Below are 16,243 nucleotides of genomic sequence, written 5' to 3' on the forward strand. Positions count from 1 at the left end.
CTCTGCGCCTGCGCAATTGGAGGCGCGGGTGGCGGCGCGTCTGCGTAAAGCTCGACTTCTCGCGCTTTTTCGGAGGCCGGGAAGTGGGCCGTAGCTGACTGGAGTGTGTCGGCGGGAGGCGACAGGCCGAAGACGACGGTTTTTCGAGGCGTAGGAACCTGAAGGTTGAAGTTGCGTGTCGTGTTGGCTGGAGGGTCATGAAGGGAAAGACGGTATTATCCCTGGTTACCAAACTCCCCCCGTCCCCAGATCAGTAGAGGTCGTTGGAAGAGAACTTAGCTCTGACTGGGCCGCCTAGGAGGAGCCGTAATAGGGCCTCCTGGTCGCCATTTGAGACGAGACAGTGGGCTTTGGCGGGGGGAACTGGGGGGAGGGTGTGTGTGTATGTGTGTGTGTGTGCGCGTGCGTGCTTGCGTGTGTACATTGGACATACTTTTTGCTCATCGACGCTGTCAGCCGCCATCGGGGTCCAGTTAGAAGTTAGGGTCGAGCAACTCGGTGTTCCCGACTCCATGGTCTGGGGGAGGATGCTTATTTTGTTTGCGTGGTATTCAGAAATGTGATAGCCCTTGTAAGCCCCTCTCTGGTTCAGTGTGTGAGTTACCTTGGTGTTTCTGTGATGAGAAAAAGTCGCACAACCTCTCTTTTTCTTCCTAGAATGACATCAAGAATGTTTTCTAAAGGGCTTGCTATATCCGGCTTCAAGCCGTGGATGTGGAAACAAAGCAGAAACCGTCTCTGCACTTAATGTTCCCCAAGTTTTATTTCTATAAGTGGTATTTGGACATTCATGTTTATCTCAGTACGATTTACATTGTTGTATTCATGTCTGTTTTCCTCATTGGATAGTGAGTTTAGGAACAGAAATTACCTTGTTTACATTTGTGTTTTGCCTTTTCATGTAATAGGTAAGTGTTTGTTGAATTCAATTGGGATTGAAATATATTGGGACGCTAAACATGGAAAAAATTCCAACATACTTTGTTGTAGAAGAAAGAACAAAAAACCTTCTTTCACTTGTTGGAGTTATGTAGACACTGAATAGAAACTTACCGTTATAATTATTCTGGATTTTGTGGCTTTAGTCTTTGATATTATATAATACAGGGGTCTCAAATTAGTGGCCAAAGCAAGCGATCTCCACAGTGTTTTAAAGTGAGATAGAGCTTGTTCTCATGCGGTTAGTTCAATTGTTTTTGTTTCTTTGGTTGCCTTGTAAGCATACCAGTTTGTCAGTGTTTTAGTCCATTTCCCTCTTTATAAATTTGTTTCAGAACTGTTGCTATTATGAGTCCTTGGCCCTAGAATACATTATGTAGAGTGTGTGAAAATCCGTGCATGTTTAGGAAGAGCGGTATAGGCACCTTAGTCCTAACCAATTTCGAACAGAGTTGGAAAAGCAGATTGTTACAAATTCTTATGCAGGAAGAAAAGGTGCTGTAAAGTGATTCCCTTATCAGGTTTGAAATCATAGTGTTAAATCCTAATTTCAGTAATTACTAGGCTGAGAATTTGATTTTTTTTGTTGATACAATTTGAGTTGCACAATTCTTTCTTTGAAGATTTAGTCAAACAACTTCATTTGTAAATTTGGAATGCTGAAGAAACGTTACAGACTTTGATATTGAAAAAAATGAAGAGAAACCTAAGTGAAAATTCAACTCGAAGTACAGCAGGTATTGAACAATTATATTCAATTTTATTTATTGAATTTTTATTTTAAATTTTGTATATCTTTATATACCATGTAAACCTTGTGAAGTTTATAGATGGGACATTTTGGAAGGAACTTTTAAAAAAGATTGAACATATAGTCTAGCCTCTTTACTTTTTAGGTCCAAGGAAATGAAATAACTTAGTCAAAACTTTTAGTGGCAGAGATAGGAGTAAAATGAAACATTCCTGGATTTACCCTAGCATTCTTTCTACAAACTTTATGTGCTTGAGTTGTTGTTCACTTTTAAGCTGAAAACATAGAAATAGATTTATTTCTATTTGTATTTGTGACTTTCTTATTTGAAATATTTCTATCTCCCTAACAACTTCCCCTACCGTTTCTGCTTTCCCGATTTATTAGTTAGTAAAAGGATAGAGGATAAGGATGAAGAGAATCAGGAGTGTAGTGATAATGCACAGTGAAGACAGTAATAGCGATTTATGATAGCTGTACTGTATTCTAGCATTTAATTATATGCATTAATTTATTTACTCCTTACACCAGCCCTCTGGGATAGGCATTATAATTATCATTCCTGTTTTCCAGATGAGAAACTTAGGCACCGAGAGGTTATGTAAGTAATTTATGAAGTGGCAGAGCCAGCATTTGGACCTAGGAATCTGGCTCTAGTGTTCATGCTCTTAATTAGTATATTTCCCGCCTTCTCCGTGTATGTCATAATAGCAGAATGAGTTAATGAAATTGCCCAAATTTATACTTGGAAGTTGTGATTCAAACTCAGGCAGTCTGATTTCAGAGTTCACATAATTTTCCCAGCCTTTTGGCATACAGTTATCATAGAGTCTATATTTTCTCCATAGTATATGTGTTGATAGATCAGCTAGGGTATGTTCTAGTGGCAAGATAATCTGAACTGAGATTTAGGAAGCTTGGGCCCTATCTAGGCAAGCTTTTCAGCTTGCCTTCTAGTTTTAGTGTTTATAAATTCTGACTTTTGGCTTGACTTGAGATCCCAGGCCTCCCAGCTAGAGGGCTTGGACGTAATATTTATTTATCCTCATGTGGATTGAATATTATCACTTTAAGCATTCAGAAAATGATCCCAGAAAATATGCATTACAGACACCTGGAGTGCATGTTAAAATTCAGAGTTTTGGATTCCAAACTAAATCTGTTGAAATAAAATCCATGAGAGTGGGGTCTAGGAACTGGCGTGTTAAGGAAAATTCCATGTAAATCTTAGTCAGACTAAAGTTGGAGAACCATGGCCCTAAAGGGTGTGCTGTCACAGTCCAAAGAGTGGTTAGGGTTTTGGAAAGCATGGGTCAGAGTTTGGTTCTCCCTCACCTCTATTGTATTTGAACGGCCCCCCTCCAGTTGACATGGTAATAAGAAGCACAGAAAGGAAATAAGGAAAACAAAAAGTGGATTTGGAAAGGGTTGGGGGGTGAGGAAGGAGATGGGAATTACTTCCAAACAAGTGAAGTTAAATCAGTGTTAGTGTAGAACAGGAAAAGAGTTTTTAATAGAGACAAATGAGGTTATTTGGGACCTTAAAAAGAATGTAAAAATCAATGCAAAGATACAGAAATAGATCTGTAATAAGTATAAAATTAACATATAGAAGTAGACAAATCAAAGTTGTTATTATACACAATTATTCTATAACTAGATCTATCTGCCTATTATGTACTAATTTATTGGTACATTCAATTTAGGCTGTTTGCCTGTACCATTGTTCAATCAGAAGAAGAGGAATAGACAGCCATTAACATCCAATCCACTTACAAATGATCCAAGTAGCAGTACTGCTTCTGACAGTTATGATTTCCCTCCTTTACCACCAGGTAAGGAAATATGGTGAAAATTTAAAAAAAATAGGAATTAAGATGATAGAAAATTAACATTTTAATTTTATTACAATGGAAATAGAAAGTTTATTTTTTTCTTCTTTTCCCTATCCAAATATAGGGATTACTTGGCTCTTTCTGAACATTCCAGTACAGTAGTTTGAGTTTCCTTGTCTACAAGGGTGGCTTAGCATTTAAATGGAGTATCTTAGATCTGAAGCCTTTGTTCTAATGAAGTTGTAACCCACATTGTAAAGATTTGTTTTTTTCTTTTTCAAGATATATGGATATTGTAACTTAGGCATGTGGTGATAAAGAGTGGTGAAACTCAAGTTGCCTCAGGAATTGGGATCTGTGTACACATGAACACAGGAAAAATGGGAGAAAATTTAGACTTTAGGAAGGATAGAAGCCTAAAATTTCTACTGCTTGGCTTTTTTCTCTTCTGAGCATTTTTGCTTCTCTTCATTTGTTACTTTATTTCTCTCATCCAGTTGGCTTCCTTATAACTTCAACCAGCCCATGAACTAAATTATCTTTGCTGGAAGTTAACATAGCCTTTTACTTCTAGTTCCCAGAGTCCACTGTTGACTGCCTTCTGTATCTTTTGATTAAATTCTAAAGACAGCCTTTGGTTCAGCACATCTTTTTAAGTAAGGTCACTAAAATTCTGGTTTAGCTTTATGATTAGGCCTCTCATCTCTGTAACAGTTAGCTGTGGTGGTGGGTGCTGAGAGGTCTTAATGTTTGCTGACTTTTTATTCCTCTTCAGAAAAAGGCACGGACAGGCAGGTATTCTGAAATATACTTGGTATATGCTGATTGTATACATTTATATATTTTTGAGGATACCTTAAAAATCTTTAATAAGATATTTTGCAACTAGAATTTTAAAATTTCTCTCCCTTCCTCTCTCTCCCTCACCCCTCCAGGCTTTGTCTGCTTGTAAATCTATAATTATTTTCTTTTCTTCCACATTTGAGGAATTCAAAGTAGGAATTTTATATTATTTTCATTTTTATTGACAAAAGAAAAAATCCATATGGATGTGCATAAATTGGCATTTATCTGATCATCGTCTGCCATCTAAAAAATTCTCTGACATTTAAAGTATTTTTATAAATAGCATGAATGTTTTCCTCCATAGGGAAATGTCCATCCTCCTGAAATACTGAACTGTCCAAGCTCTGAGCAAGATTAAAATCTGTCAGAGATGTAATATGATTCTTATATTGGGTAAGAGATATGGCTAGATCAGTGTTTTTCAAATTTTCATCTTGATCCATTAGTTTGGATGGGAAACAATCTTTAAAGAAGGAAATAGAAGAGAATAGAGTAGAATAGAAAATGTGCATCACACATGGTAAGGATACAAATTGATATTTCAGTTTTGTTATGTTCTCTCTCCTTTGTCTCTCTCTCTGTGTCTCTCATGTACACCATGCATGTGTGTACGTGTGTGTGTGTGCATATATTCTGGGCTATGCTGTACTTTTTGCTGTGGGTTGGGTTCAAAAAAATTGAAGAAATATTGATTACACTAAATTCATGCTACAAAGTACAAGAGAGACCAGTGATGGAAAAAAAAAAAAAGTACACTAGAACTGATCATGGAAAAGATACAGATTAAACTACTACCTTTGTTTAAAATATAATGAGAAAGGAAGACATCTATGAAAATTAATAAGGCAGGCTGTGACAAATTCCACAATAAAGTGCTGTTTGAAGAACATACCCATATCTTCCAAGTCCTTTTCTTCTCTAGGCTTTTAGTTTTCCACCTATTAAATAAATATGAAGTGATTATTTTTAAAAAATGATACATATCTTACTTTTGTCTATGCTGTTTGTATCTTTTGAGATTGGGCTTGGGAAGCTGTGAATCCAGAGTTTCCTCCTTCAATGAAAACAGTGAACACAGGGTAGGTGGAAAAATATATACCACTGACTATATGTGTCTGTTACTGACTGATGTTATTCTTCATTGTATATTTTACATTTCTCAGTTTGGAAACAAACTGTTAATGTTTAATAAGACCTATTTCTTTGAAAGGCAAATACCACATTCAGTTTCTCATCCTCTGAGAAGTCAAGATTCCGTGTCTAAGTCTATTCAATTAAATACTGAAAGAAGCAAGAGTCACTGGAGGTGAGTTTACTTAAGATTTCTCTTTTTTCTATCCCTTCTCCTTCCCCTCTTTTTCTCTCCTCCATTCCCTCTTCCTTCCTCTCCTCTTCCTTTCTCAGGCAAAATTACATTTAGGAAATTTTTAAGCTAAATAGTAACTAACCCCATAGCAGTTTTAGCTACGTTTTATAAATGAAGTTTAAAAATGCTATATAAGACTTTAAAAATAAGCAAATTTTAAAAAAATGGGCAGATTTGTCAGTGAATATGTTTCCAAAGCGTTCTTCACATTATATCGAAATTTCTGCCTATATTTGTCGTCATGCTACAGATCATTAATAATCTAATTGGCAGTAGGTAAAGAGTCAGGAATAACTGTATTTTAGTGTTGGATATATTTAGGAATTGCCAACCAAATAGAATGGTGAATTTCACCCTAGTAAGACAGTCAGCTCCATAAACAGAACAGAGTAAGAAAGAAAGATGATGACCAAAATGTGTGTACATAAACAGTGGTAGGTTCTCAGGAAATGAAGATGACCATTAAGGAAGATGGTGAGAATGCTCCTGGATTATTGCTGTAAGAGTCTAAGTTTAATCCCTAAATATGATGAAAAAATAAATAGGGAAAGGACATGGGTTATTTGTTAGGTTGAGGATTTTAGTATTCTTGAGTAACTAGTAACTACCGAAGGAAATAATTTTGGGAACAAAATATTAGAGAAACAACATCAAACATATATCTTCTATCAGTCTTGTTTAGTGCTATGGTACATTATTTTAATAATCCTTACAGCAGTCCTGTAAAGTTAACCTTACCTTCACTTTTATTCGAGATACCATATTTTTTAAAGGGGAGAAACATTAATAAAATACTTAATAAGTACATCAAAACAATATATATATTTTAAAATTAGTTTTGGTCATGCTGGTTTCCTCAGAACCAGTTAGTTACATTTTTTAGAACCAGGGCTTATTACCTAGGCCATTCAGTGGTTTGAGATCGTCCTCAGAGGCACAGTTTCAGCTGCAGATGCTGTAAGAAAATGCCTTCTGACTGGCATTTGAGAATTAGGTAACATTGTAATATGGACAGGCAGTCAGTATTAGATATTCCAATTTGAAATCATAGATAATCTATCAGACAGTTGGACTATCACAACAGATAATCCAGGAGCAAAAAACATTTGAAAACCCAGGTAGGTGGCTGATAATCTGCTGAAGCTCTGGTTCTCTGCTTAGGTTTAGAATCTCTGCTTTATCTTCACATCCATGTAGCCCCCGTTAACAGCTTGTTCTTGGGATCTCATTGAACACCTAGATCCAAAGAGAAGGATCCAAAGCAGACACTACCCTTCCCTTTTTAGAAGTCACTACAGCTTTAGTACCTTTCATGGTCTGGTTGGGATTTGAGGACGTGGCTGAGCTAGATTGGCTGCTGAAGCAGCATCCTTGTGTGGGCTCAGTCAGGAAGGTCAAAGGACTGTGGTTCTTCCAGGGCTTGTTCCCAGGCCAGGAGCGCCTGCTAGACAAAAATGTGGGAAGAAGTTAAAATGCATTATCAGTAAGGAGCTGTGAGGGGTGCTTGGGTGGCTCAGTGGGTTAAAGCCTCCGCCCTTGGCTCGAATCCTGGGATCATGCTCCATATTGGGCTCTCTGCTCAGCAGGGAGTCAGCTTCCTCCTCTCTCTCTGCCTGCTTCTCTGCCCACTTGTCTGTCAAATAAATAAATAAAATCTTAAAAAAAAAATAAGGAGTTGTGAAACAAAGAAGCTTTTCTAAATTGAATAATAAACATAATTTTTATAGCCATGAGAGGAGAAAGGCGAAGTTTGGTTTCTGTTCTCTCTACTGAAAATAAAATTGCTGTCATATGAAGAGGTGGTGAATGTAGAAAAAATTTTAAAGAGGTGTATCAGACAGTTAATTAATAAAAATACAAGTAATTTTTTTTCTGGATATTTTGAAGTTTGTGAGATTTATCAACTTTTAAAGGTTTGAAATTATTCATGATTTCTCCTGTCCTTATTTTCATACCTAATTTTGCGCCCAATTTACTTAAGAAGTCTGCCCACATTAACAAGCTTCAGGCCCCATGACTTGTGCCTGGTCACTGTGGAACCTCTATTATTTTCTCTAACAAGGGATGAGTTGTATTATTTGCCCCCTTGTAATACCAGTGATATTTTCAGGAAAATTACCCAGAAATAAGAATTTGTGACCTGGATTAGTTTCTCCCTGTTGAACTCTTAACTGGTCTGCTTAGAAATTATACTTTGGATTTTGGCCTCATTAACATCATGTTCTCATCAGTTAATATAATTCACTTAGATTAATGTAGTTAGTAAAATGTTGCAACAGATTGATTAATTGGACTTTTAAGCTATGTAGTAAAAGCATAAAATTTCTAATCAAAGTTATCTACACTGCTTGTATTTATTCTCCTTGTGATTTAAAATCACCTATAAGCCATAACTTGTTAAAATTTTATTGTAGAAAATTTAAAAAATAAATGCATAAAGAAGCAGGCAAATATCCTCAGAATCTTACCACTCAGAGACAACCACTGTCAAATGAAAGCCTATAGTTTAAAAAATATACTTTATAACACTAAGCTCTGAGTTGGGAGACTAGGATTCTCTGGGTTCCAGATTGACAATAACTTGCTGTATAACTTCAGGCAAGTTACTTCCTCGGTTTCATCACCTAAAAAGAGAGGTATGATCTATTGTAGAGTTGTTGTGATAATGTATTTGGAAGTTCCAACTAATCAATAGTTACAAATTTTTCACTATTAATTTCTTAAAAGAAGATGTATATAGAAACAAAAAACCAATATTAATTTAAAAAAATCTATTACAGCTACAAGGATGGCAGCAAAAATACCAGCTGGAAACCATCGGACAGAAATGATGTTAGGCCTCAATGCAAAAGAACAAACCTGGTGGCAAATGATGGAATAAATTCCTGTTGGGGAGCTCAGCAAGGGAAACAATTAAGAATATCAGAACCTCCTAACTTATCTCACCAAAGAGAAGCCAAAGTACTCAGACAAACACATTCGTCAGAAATACCTGGCTCCACAATGAGAGGTCTAGACAAAAGCAGTGCTTTACAGGCATTTAAACCAAGTTTTCAACAAAGTTTATTTAAGAAGAAAATGTTGGATGATATTCCAGAAAAAAGTAGTCTTAAGGTAAACTTTATAAATATGGATCATTTACATTTAAAAATATGAGATAAATATTTAAATTACAGAGATAAGAGCATTTAAAAATCAATATCATGGCATGCATTACATGATTAACACAAATACCTGGTCCCTGGTGTAGATAAAGGTTTCAAAATATTTTCTTTGTGATTATGAATGACTGCTCCTTTTCATAGTTGCCTTAGAGTGTCCTACGGGTTCTGAATCTCAATGTTGACTCATTATTGAGATGATGAGAGTTTATCCATTACTTACAGAAATTTCTCCCAGTTCCTTATGTGTCAGTCTAATTTTTTGTAACAGAGGTCAGCAAACTCTTTTCTTAAAGGGCCAGATAGTAAATATTTTTTTTACTTTAAAGTCATATTGTCTCAAGTATACCACTTAGCTCTACCATTGTAGTTTGAAAGCAACCATAGACAATACATAAATAATAGACTTGGCTGTGTTCCAATAAAAGTTTACAAAAACAGGCAACAGGTTAGATTTGGACTGCAAGCCAGAGTTTATTTTACTTTTCCAGCTTCATACTCTATAATCTACAAATATATACTAGCCATTTCAGACCTTTCACAATTCTCAACAGGATATGCACTCTAATATAACTCTGCTTTGGTTTATTTTTTTTCCCTATATCTATACATCAGCCTTACTTCCTCCTCTCACCACCCTTTGCTCTAACTGTTCTTTGTAAATATCTTCTATATATTTTGTGTGCTGGTTGTTCACTACCTTCCTTTCCTTGTACCCTGGCCCAACACTCTGAGGGTTTTGAAGGGGCGGGTGTGGGAGGTGGGGGAACCAGGTGGTGGGTATTGGAGAGGGCATGGATTGCATGGAGCACTGGGTGTGGTGCAAAAATAATGAATACTGTTACGCTGAAAAAATTTAAAATAAATAAATTAATTAATTAATTGAAAAAAAAAAAAAGATTCTTTACTCTCCACTCTCGGTGCTCTGGAAGGCTGAGTTGTCCTACGTAGTGTAGCCTCCTGAGGTCCCCAGGCTAGCTCTTGTTAGGGGTCAGCCAATGGGAGTCACTGGCCGGAAATCATAGGGAGAGATAGGTTGGGTTTTCCTATTTTCTCCCTGTTTAAATGTTGTATTGTGGGCAGTAGCTGTCCCCAAATGGTACAGCTCTTCCATAAGTCCAGCTTTCACAGGTGTGATAATTTTATTTCTTTCCCTTGTCCTTTCAGCCTAAGAATAATAGAAGTCTCTTATTGTTGTTAGTCTCAAGGGCTTCAGTACCCTGTTTGTTTTGCCCATACACCTGTTAAGAAGTCTTTTCAACAATTGGGGTATTTTTTTTTTTTTTTTTTTTTGCTAGAAATCTGACTAATGTAGCATATATCACAGTGGCTTTCAACCTTATATTTCCTTGTACAAAAGAATGATAGTTACCTTAGTAACAATTGTTCATTATGGCAGTAGCTCTCTATGGGAGGTATTCGTATCTTGGTTAGGAAGGGGAGGAGGAGGGAAGGTAACTGTAGTTAGAAAAAAAAGTCCCATCAAGTGTTCTTTGATGTACTGCCACCCTCACAAGGGAAAGTACCCTCTTCCCCCCTGAAATTCGTACTTGACGTACTTTATTCTTAGTTGATCTTTAAAAATGCCAAATACATTCTCATCTTAGGGCCTTTATATTTTGTTGTTACCTCCACCCTCACTTAACAACCTATTTAAAATAATAATTCCTATTTCTCTTTATCCTTTTACTCTGTTTTTCTTGAATTCATAGGATATATTAATTCCTGACATTCTATTATGTATTTATTTGTTTATTTTCTGAATACTCCATTAGAGGGCAATATTGGTGAGGTATCTTGTCTGTTTTGTTCAGTGGTGGTTCCTCATTAGCTGTGTTTGGCACATAGTTAATGCCAGTAAGTACTTTTGGAATGAACGAGTGAGTGTGTTTGGCTCCCCTGTTAGAGTGTGAACACATTAGGGAAAGGAACTGTGTTCTATGCACCTGTGTTTATCAGAGGATTGGCACACAAAGCTCTAAAAATATTCAGTGAATAAATAAATGAGTGCGTGAATGTCCATATAGATAATTTTCTTCTTGGTTTATTGTCTTCAAGTATATCCTAGTTTCTCCTCCTATAAACTGCTAATGATGTCTTTAATTTAAGGAGTAGCTACTAAAATTTTCAATATTTTCTTATATATTCTATACATAAGGACCTAGGATCTTTACATGGAAAGTGAAGGAGTATGACAAGAAAAAAAAAAATGAATAGCTTCTCAGCCTTTTGGCTAAGATAAGTGTAAAAAAAAAAAAGGTTTTTCTAATGCTATGTTTTTATTTTTCAAAAGGAAAGCTCATTTTATCAGTTAAAGCTCAAGGAAAAAGATAATTCTTTAAGAATTATATCTGCAGTTATTGAAAGCATGAAGTACTGGCGTGAACGTGCACAGAAAACTGTACTTCTTTTTGAAATACTGGGTAGGTAAAGTACTTTGGAAAACCTCAAACTATTTGGACAATAGTCTTAAATGTCTATGGGAATACCTAGGGGATCTTAAAAATAAAATTTGGAGAAGGATATTAAGGTTTATTAGGATTTTCCTCATTTCTTAGATTTGTTATTGATTTGTGTGACTTAAGACGTATTTAGTTATTTTTGGTAGTATTCTTCTGATTCATAATGTTAAAATGGGAAAGATTGTTACAGGGGCTCTGTCTTAACTCCTGAGTTGAATAGGGCCAGAAATTTAGTTTTCCTTAATATTTAACAGTTTCAGAGATATTGTTCCCGCTTAAGATGTAGTCTGTATTATTGTATAAATAAAACTAGAAGAGCTTTGTGTAGGAATAGTTATTTAAATATTAGTTCCCACTGTTAAATTTTATTTGCATTTTACCAGCACTGATTTTCTCCCCTATTTTAATGTTGCTTAGCTGTTCTCGATTCAGCTGTTACACCTGGTCCATATTATTCAAAGACCTTCCTTATGAGAGATGGGAAAAACACTCTGCCTTGTGTATTTTATGAAATAGTGAGTATTTGTTTAAATATTCTTTGCAAAGCTTGTGCCAACCAAACATACAAAGGCTGGCTATATTTCCATCAGAGTAGAAATTCTGTTAACAATTTGGTATTACTTTCAATATTTTGTTTGGTTCTAATTCTGACTTTAAAGTTTATTTGTTCAGCTAATAGAGATAACCTACTGTGTGCCAGGTGCAGTACTAGATGCAAGGGATACAAAGTAGAATACAAGTGCTAAACAGCTCTTTCTCTTAGAATTTATTGTAGTCTCAGATAGAAAGAGGTACATAAATATTACACTGTGGTATGATAAGTGGTAGGTAGAGGTATGTACAGTGTGCTATAAAATAGACAGGATGGGGCAGATCAGAGAAAGACATTTCAAGAATGTAGTAACTTATCTTACATGTTTAAAGAGTAATAAATAATAATAATAAATAAATAAATAAAGAGTAATAAATGAAGCCAAAGTGTGTGGGAGGTGGGAGGAATGAATTCTTAGGTAAGAGGGCAGCATATGCAAGGACATGAAGCTGAGAGCATGGATAATCAACAGAGTGTGGAAGGACAGTGGTTCTGAAGTTGGAGGAAGGCAGGGAGTGGGCTGGGATTTAGGAAAGATTCTTGGTGACGAATAAGGCTGCAGGTGACAAAGGAGGCTGGAGATTTTGTAAAACTTCCATACTTTGTAGAAGAGTTTGGTATTAATTCTGAAATCAGATTTGGATTCCAATTTTTACCCCACTATTTACTAGCTTTATGACCTTGAGTAAGCTGCTTAAATTCCCCGAGTTTTTTTTAATCTGTAAAATGGGAAGGTAATTCCTACTGAAAGGTTGTTGTGGAGATTAGATAATAAAATATATGAATGTACATTTTCTGACACATAGTAGATGAAAAAGAAGTAATTATATTACTAATTTCTATAATATCTTTAATGCTTATTTTTCTCTAGTCTGTTAAGTTTAAAAATCTTTTATTGAGGTCACCTGGGTGGCTCACTTGGTTGGGCGTCTGCCTTCGACCCAGGTCATGGTCCCGGGGTCCTGGGATTGAGTTCCGCATCAGGCTTCCTGCTCAAGCCGGGAGTCTGCTTCTCCCTCTGCCTCCTCTTCCTCTGTTTCTCATGAATAAATGAATAGAATCTTTAAAAAAATCTTTTATTGAAGTAGAACATATACCTAAAAGTATACAAATCATAATTGTACAGTTCTGTGATGTGCCTATGACATATCACAAAGTGGACATTACCAAGGCTAAGAAAAAGAACATTGCTGTCACTCCATGCATCCTGTGTCTCCTCCCATTCTCTACCTCCTCTCTCCTACCTAAAAGCAACTACTATGCTGACCACAAAACAAATCTGTTTAGTATTGAACCTTTTATAAATAGTATTATATGGTATGTCTTTAAAGTCTGTCCCTCAACACAATGCTTGTAAGATTCATCTGATATTTTGTGTAGCTGTAGTCTATTTATTTATATTTACATGTACAATATTCTGCTGTAAAACAGTTTAGCTTTCTATTCTACTGTTGGTGATATCCAAGTTTCCAGGTTTTTTGCTGTTATGAATAATATTCTATGAATAGTCTTCTATATATCTCTTGTGCATATACACATATTTCTGTTGAGCATATACCTATAAGTAAAATCACTGCATCATAGTTCATGTGTATGTTCCAATATAGTAGTTATTTACCAAAGAATTTTCCAAAGGTTTGTACTTATTTAGACTCTCACAATCAGTGTAGATGAATTAAGTTTTTCTGCATTCTTATCAACACTTCGTACTGTCAGTCTTTTTTATTTCAGCTATGTAGGTTTTTAGTGCTACCTTACTTTTCTGCAGTTCCTGGTAACTAATGAGGTTGAACACCTTGTATGTTTACTGGCCACTTAGACACCTTCTTCTGTAAAGTCTTTTCAGGCCTCTTGCTTTTTTCTATTGAATTATTATTTTATCCTTACTGATTTATCAGAGGTTTTTTGTGTGTGACTATTTTGGGTACAATTTTTTGTCCATTATTTGTATTGCAAATTTTTTCTCATACTCCATAGTTTGCTTTTTCAGTCTTTTATTTTTTTTAAAGATGTATTTATTTATTTGACAGAGACACAGTGAGAGAGGAAATACAGGCAGGGGAGTGAGAGAGGGAGAAGCAGGCTTCCCGCCAAGTAGGGAGCCCGAGTGGGGCTCGATGCCAGGCTTGATCATGACCCAAGCTGAAGGCAGATGCTTAATGACTGAGCCACACGGGGCCCTGCTTTTTTAGTCATAGTGATGGCTGTTGAGGAACAGAAATTCTGCTTTTTAATAAAGCCTTTTTAGAAATTATCAATGCTACCTTTTATACCTAGTGTTTTTTATGACCATTTGGTGAAGGGAATTCCAGAATACTCACCTTTAATTAATGATTCAGAAGATTTGATGCTGGCTGGTCTTTTCCCATTTTACTAGTCCCATGAAAGGTGTAGCTTTTTTGGGTACCAACCCTAAGCCAAGGGTGAGAGTGAGAATGGTGACCAGAATCTCTTTTCCTTGGGAGCCTCTGATTCCTTTTTTTCTCTCCCAGTCCTAGGAGACTGTCAAAACCTCTGCTCAGTTTCTTAGACTCTCAACTGCCTTGGCTGTTCTTGACAGATAATCTCAAGGGGAAACATTCCTAAATGTCAAGCCCCACTTTGCACTTCTGTCTTTTCCCAGATGGGAGTCTCTCTATTCCCTCACTGCATTGGTAGCTCTCTAATGTCTATGAGGAGATTAAAAATATTTCATCCACCTATTTGAGTTGTTCTTAGCTAGAGAGTTGGTCTGAACTACCTGATCTGCTGTTTCTTGGAAGTGGAACTCTAGCAGTCTAATAAAGTGAATAATTCATGTGCCATTGCATTGGGAGTTATTCAGTCTTTTAAGACCAATAGTTTACCAGCTTGTAAGAAGCCCTACTCAAGTGAATGTCTTTCTTCTGTGGCAGGACACCCATATATGCCTAGCTATCTTGGTCTTACAGACAGTGGGGCCCTAAATCAGGTTGAGGGAATTACAGCTTTTTGGGGTGATTCATATTTAGTTGGTCATATGATTAGTTTTTTAAAAAACTGAAATTCAGATGAAGTAAATAATAACTTCTTTGATATTTATTTTTTAAAAAACAGGATCGTGAACTTCCAAGACTGATTAGAGGCCGAGTTCACAGGTGTGTTGGAAACTATGACCAGAAAAAGAATATTTTCAAATGTGTTTCTGTTAGACCAGCATCTGTTTCTGAACAAAAAACTTTCCAAGCCTTTGTTAAAATTGTAGATGCTGAGATGAAATATTATACTGATACAATGAATGAAATTTAAATAGTAATAAGGGAAGTTTAAATATTATAATTTAAAGCATTTTCTTATTGTTTAAATGATCATCTCCATACTTATAGCTGTTGTTTTTTGTAGTTCATTTGTTGAATTAAAACATTTCAATCTTTTTAAATGTGGAGTTTTTTTTTTTAAATGAAAATGGTACATTTGCTAAAATTAAACAACCATTTCTAGGTAAAAATCCTCAAAATAGTAGGAATAGATGCTTATTTAACATGATGTAATAATATATTTGAGTCGGCCCAAAAGCCAACATCAAGCTTAATGGGAAAATATAGGGACATTCCCACTAAAATCAGGAATAAGACAAGGGTGCCCACTATCAGTACTGTTACTTGGAAGGAGAGGTAAACCATGAAAGACTATGGACTCTGAAAAACAACCTGAGGGTCTTGAAGGGAGGGGGTAGGAGGTTGGGGGAACAAGGTGGTGGGTATTAGGGAGCACTGGGTGTGGTGCAAAAACAATGAATACGCTGAAAAGAAATAAAAAATTAAAAAAAAAAAGAAAGAAAGTGGGTGGTAGAGAACATAGAGATACAGCATCAAAGGCAAGGACTCCAGAGGAGGCCAGAGACAGAGGAGGTCTGTGCCAGCAGGTGTGAAAGCTCCTGAGATAAAGACCTAACAGATCAAAGGGAGCTGCTCAGACAAGACAGACCCCTGGAGGAGACAGGGACAGGCAGAGATCAGGCAGGCTGGAGCCCTTGGGAAGATGTCTTTGAAGGGAGGGGTGTATCAAGAGGTGCCTTGGGGCACTGTTACGCTGAAAAGAAATTTAAAAAAAATGTAAGCAGGAAAAAAAAAAAAAAAAGAAAATACTGGTCTTAAATAGATTTCCAAAAATGCTAATAAAATAGATACTAGATTAAAAAAAGAATTATGTAAGAACTGTCTATGCAGTTTATTTAATTATTTCAAATATTTAGTGTGCATATGTAATATATATTTGTATACTTATGTATAATTTACACTTAATTCTCTATTTTCCTATATCTGTCCTTCTA

The 16,243-nt window shown here is 36.0% G+C and overlaps 1 protein-coding gene across 5 annotated transcripts; it reads left to right on the plus strand.

The window, feature by feature from the left end:
- The first annotated feature begins 59 nt into the window (after positions 1–59).
- On the plus strand, positions 60–15,318 carry SPATA22 (spermatogenesis associated 22). Of its 5 annotated transcripts, none has more exons than XM_032320379.1 (10): positions 83–164; positions 658–710; positions 1,563–1,676; positions 3,397–3,525; positions 5,390–5,450; positions 5,582–5,677; positions 8,518–8,851; positions 11,192–11,321; positions 11,778–11,875; positions 15,028–15,318. In XM_032320379.1, the coding sequence occupies exons 3-10, from the start codon at positions 1,634–1,636 to the stop codon at positions 15,217–15,219; spliced, it is 1,083 nt and encodes a 360-aa protein (XP_032176270.1). In that variant the 5' UTR covers positions 83–164; positions 658–710; positions 1,563–1,633; the 3' UTR covers positions 15,220–15,318. The 5 variants fall into 5 exon arrangements, with proteins under 5 accessions (XP_032176268.1, XP_032176267.1, XP_032176270.1 ...); XM_032320378.1 differs by lacking the exon at positions 658–710 and adding an exon at positions 1,275–1,460 and having other exon boundaries at positions 92–170; XM_032320377.1 differs by lacking the exon at positions 658–710 and having other exon boundaries at positions 60–164.
- The last annotated feature ends 925 nt before the right edge of the window (positions 15,319–16,243 follow it).

Source organism: Mustela erminea, chromosome 18, assembly GCF_009829155.1.
Source record: "Mustela erminea isolate mMusErm1 chromosome 18, mMusErm1.Pri, whole genome shotgun sequence".
Classification (NCBI taxonomy): Eukaryota; Metazoa; Chordata; class Mammalia; order Carnivora; family Mustelidae; genus Mustela; species Mustela erminea.

Excerpts from the sequence above, each read along its gene's own strand:
- SPATA22 (XM_032320377.1), top strand. The coding sequence starts at position 1,634 with ATGAAGAGAAACCTAAGTGAAAATTCAACTCGAAGTACAGCAG. Across the intron at positions 8,852-11,191 it reads CAGAAAAAAGTAGTCTTAAG|GAAAGCTCATTTTATCAGTT; the intron begins GTAAACTTTATA and ends ATTTTTCAAAAG. Across the intron at positions 11,876-15,027 it reads CTTGTGTATTTTATGAAATA|GATCGTGAACTTCCAAGACT; the intron begins GTGAGTATTTGT and ends TTTAAAAAACAG.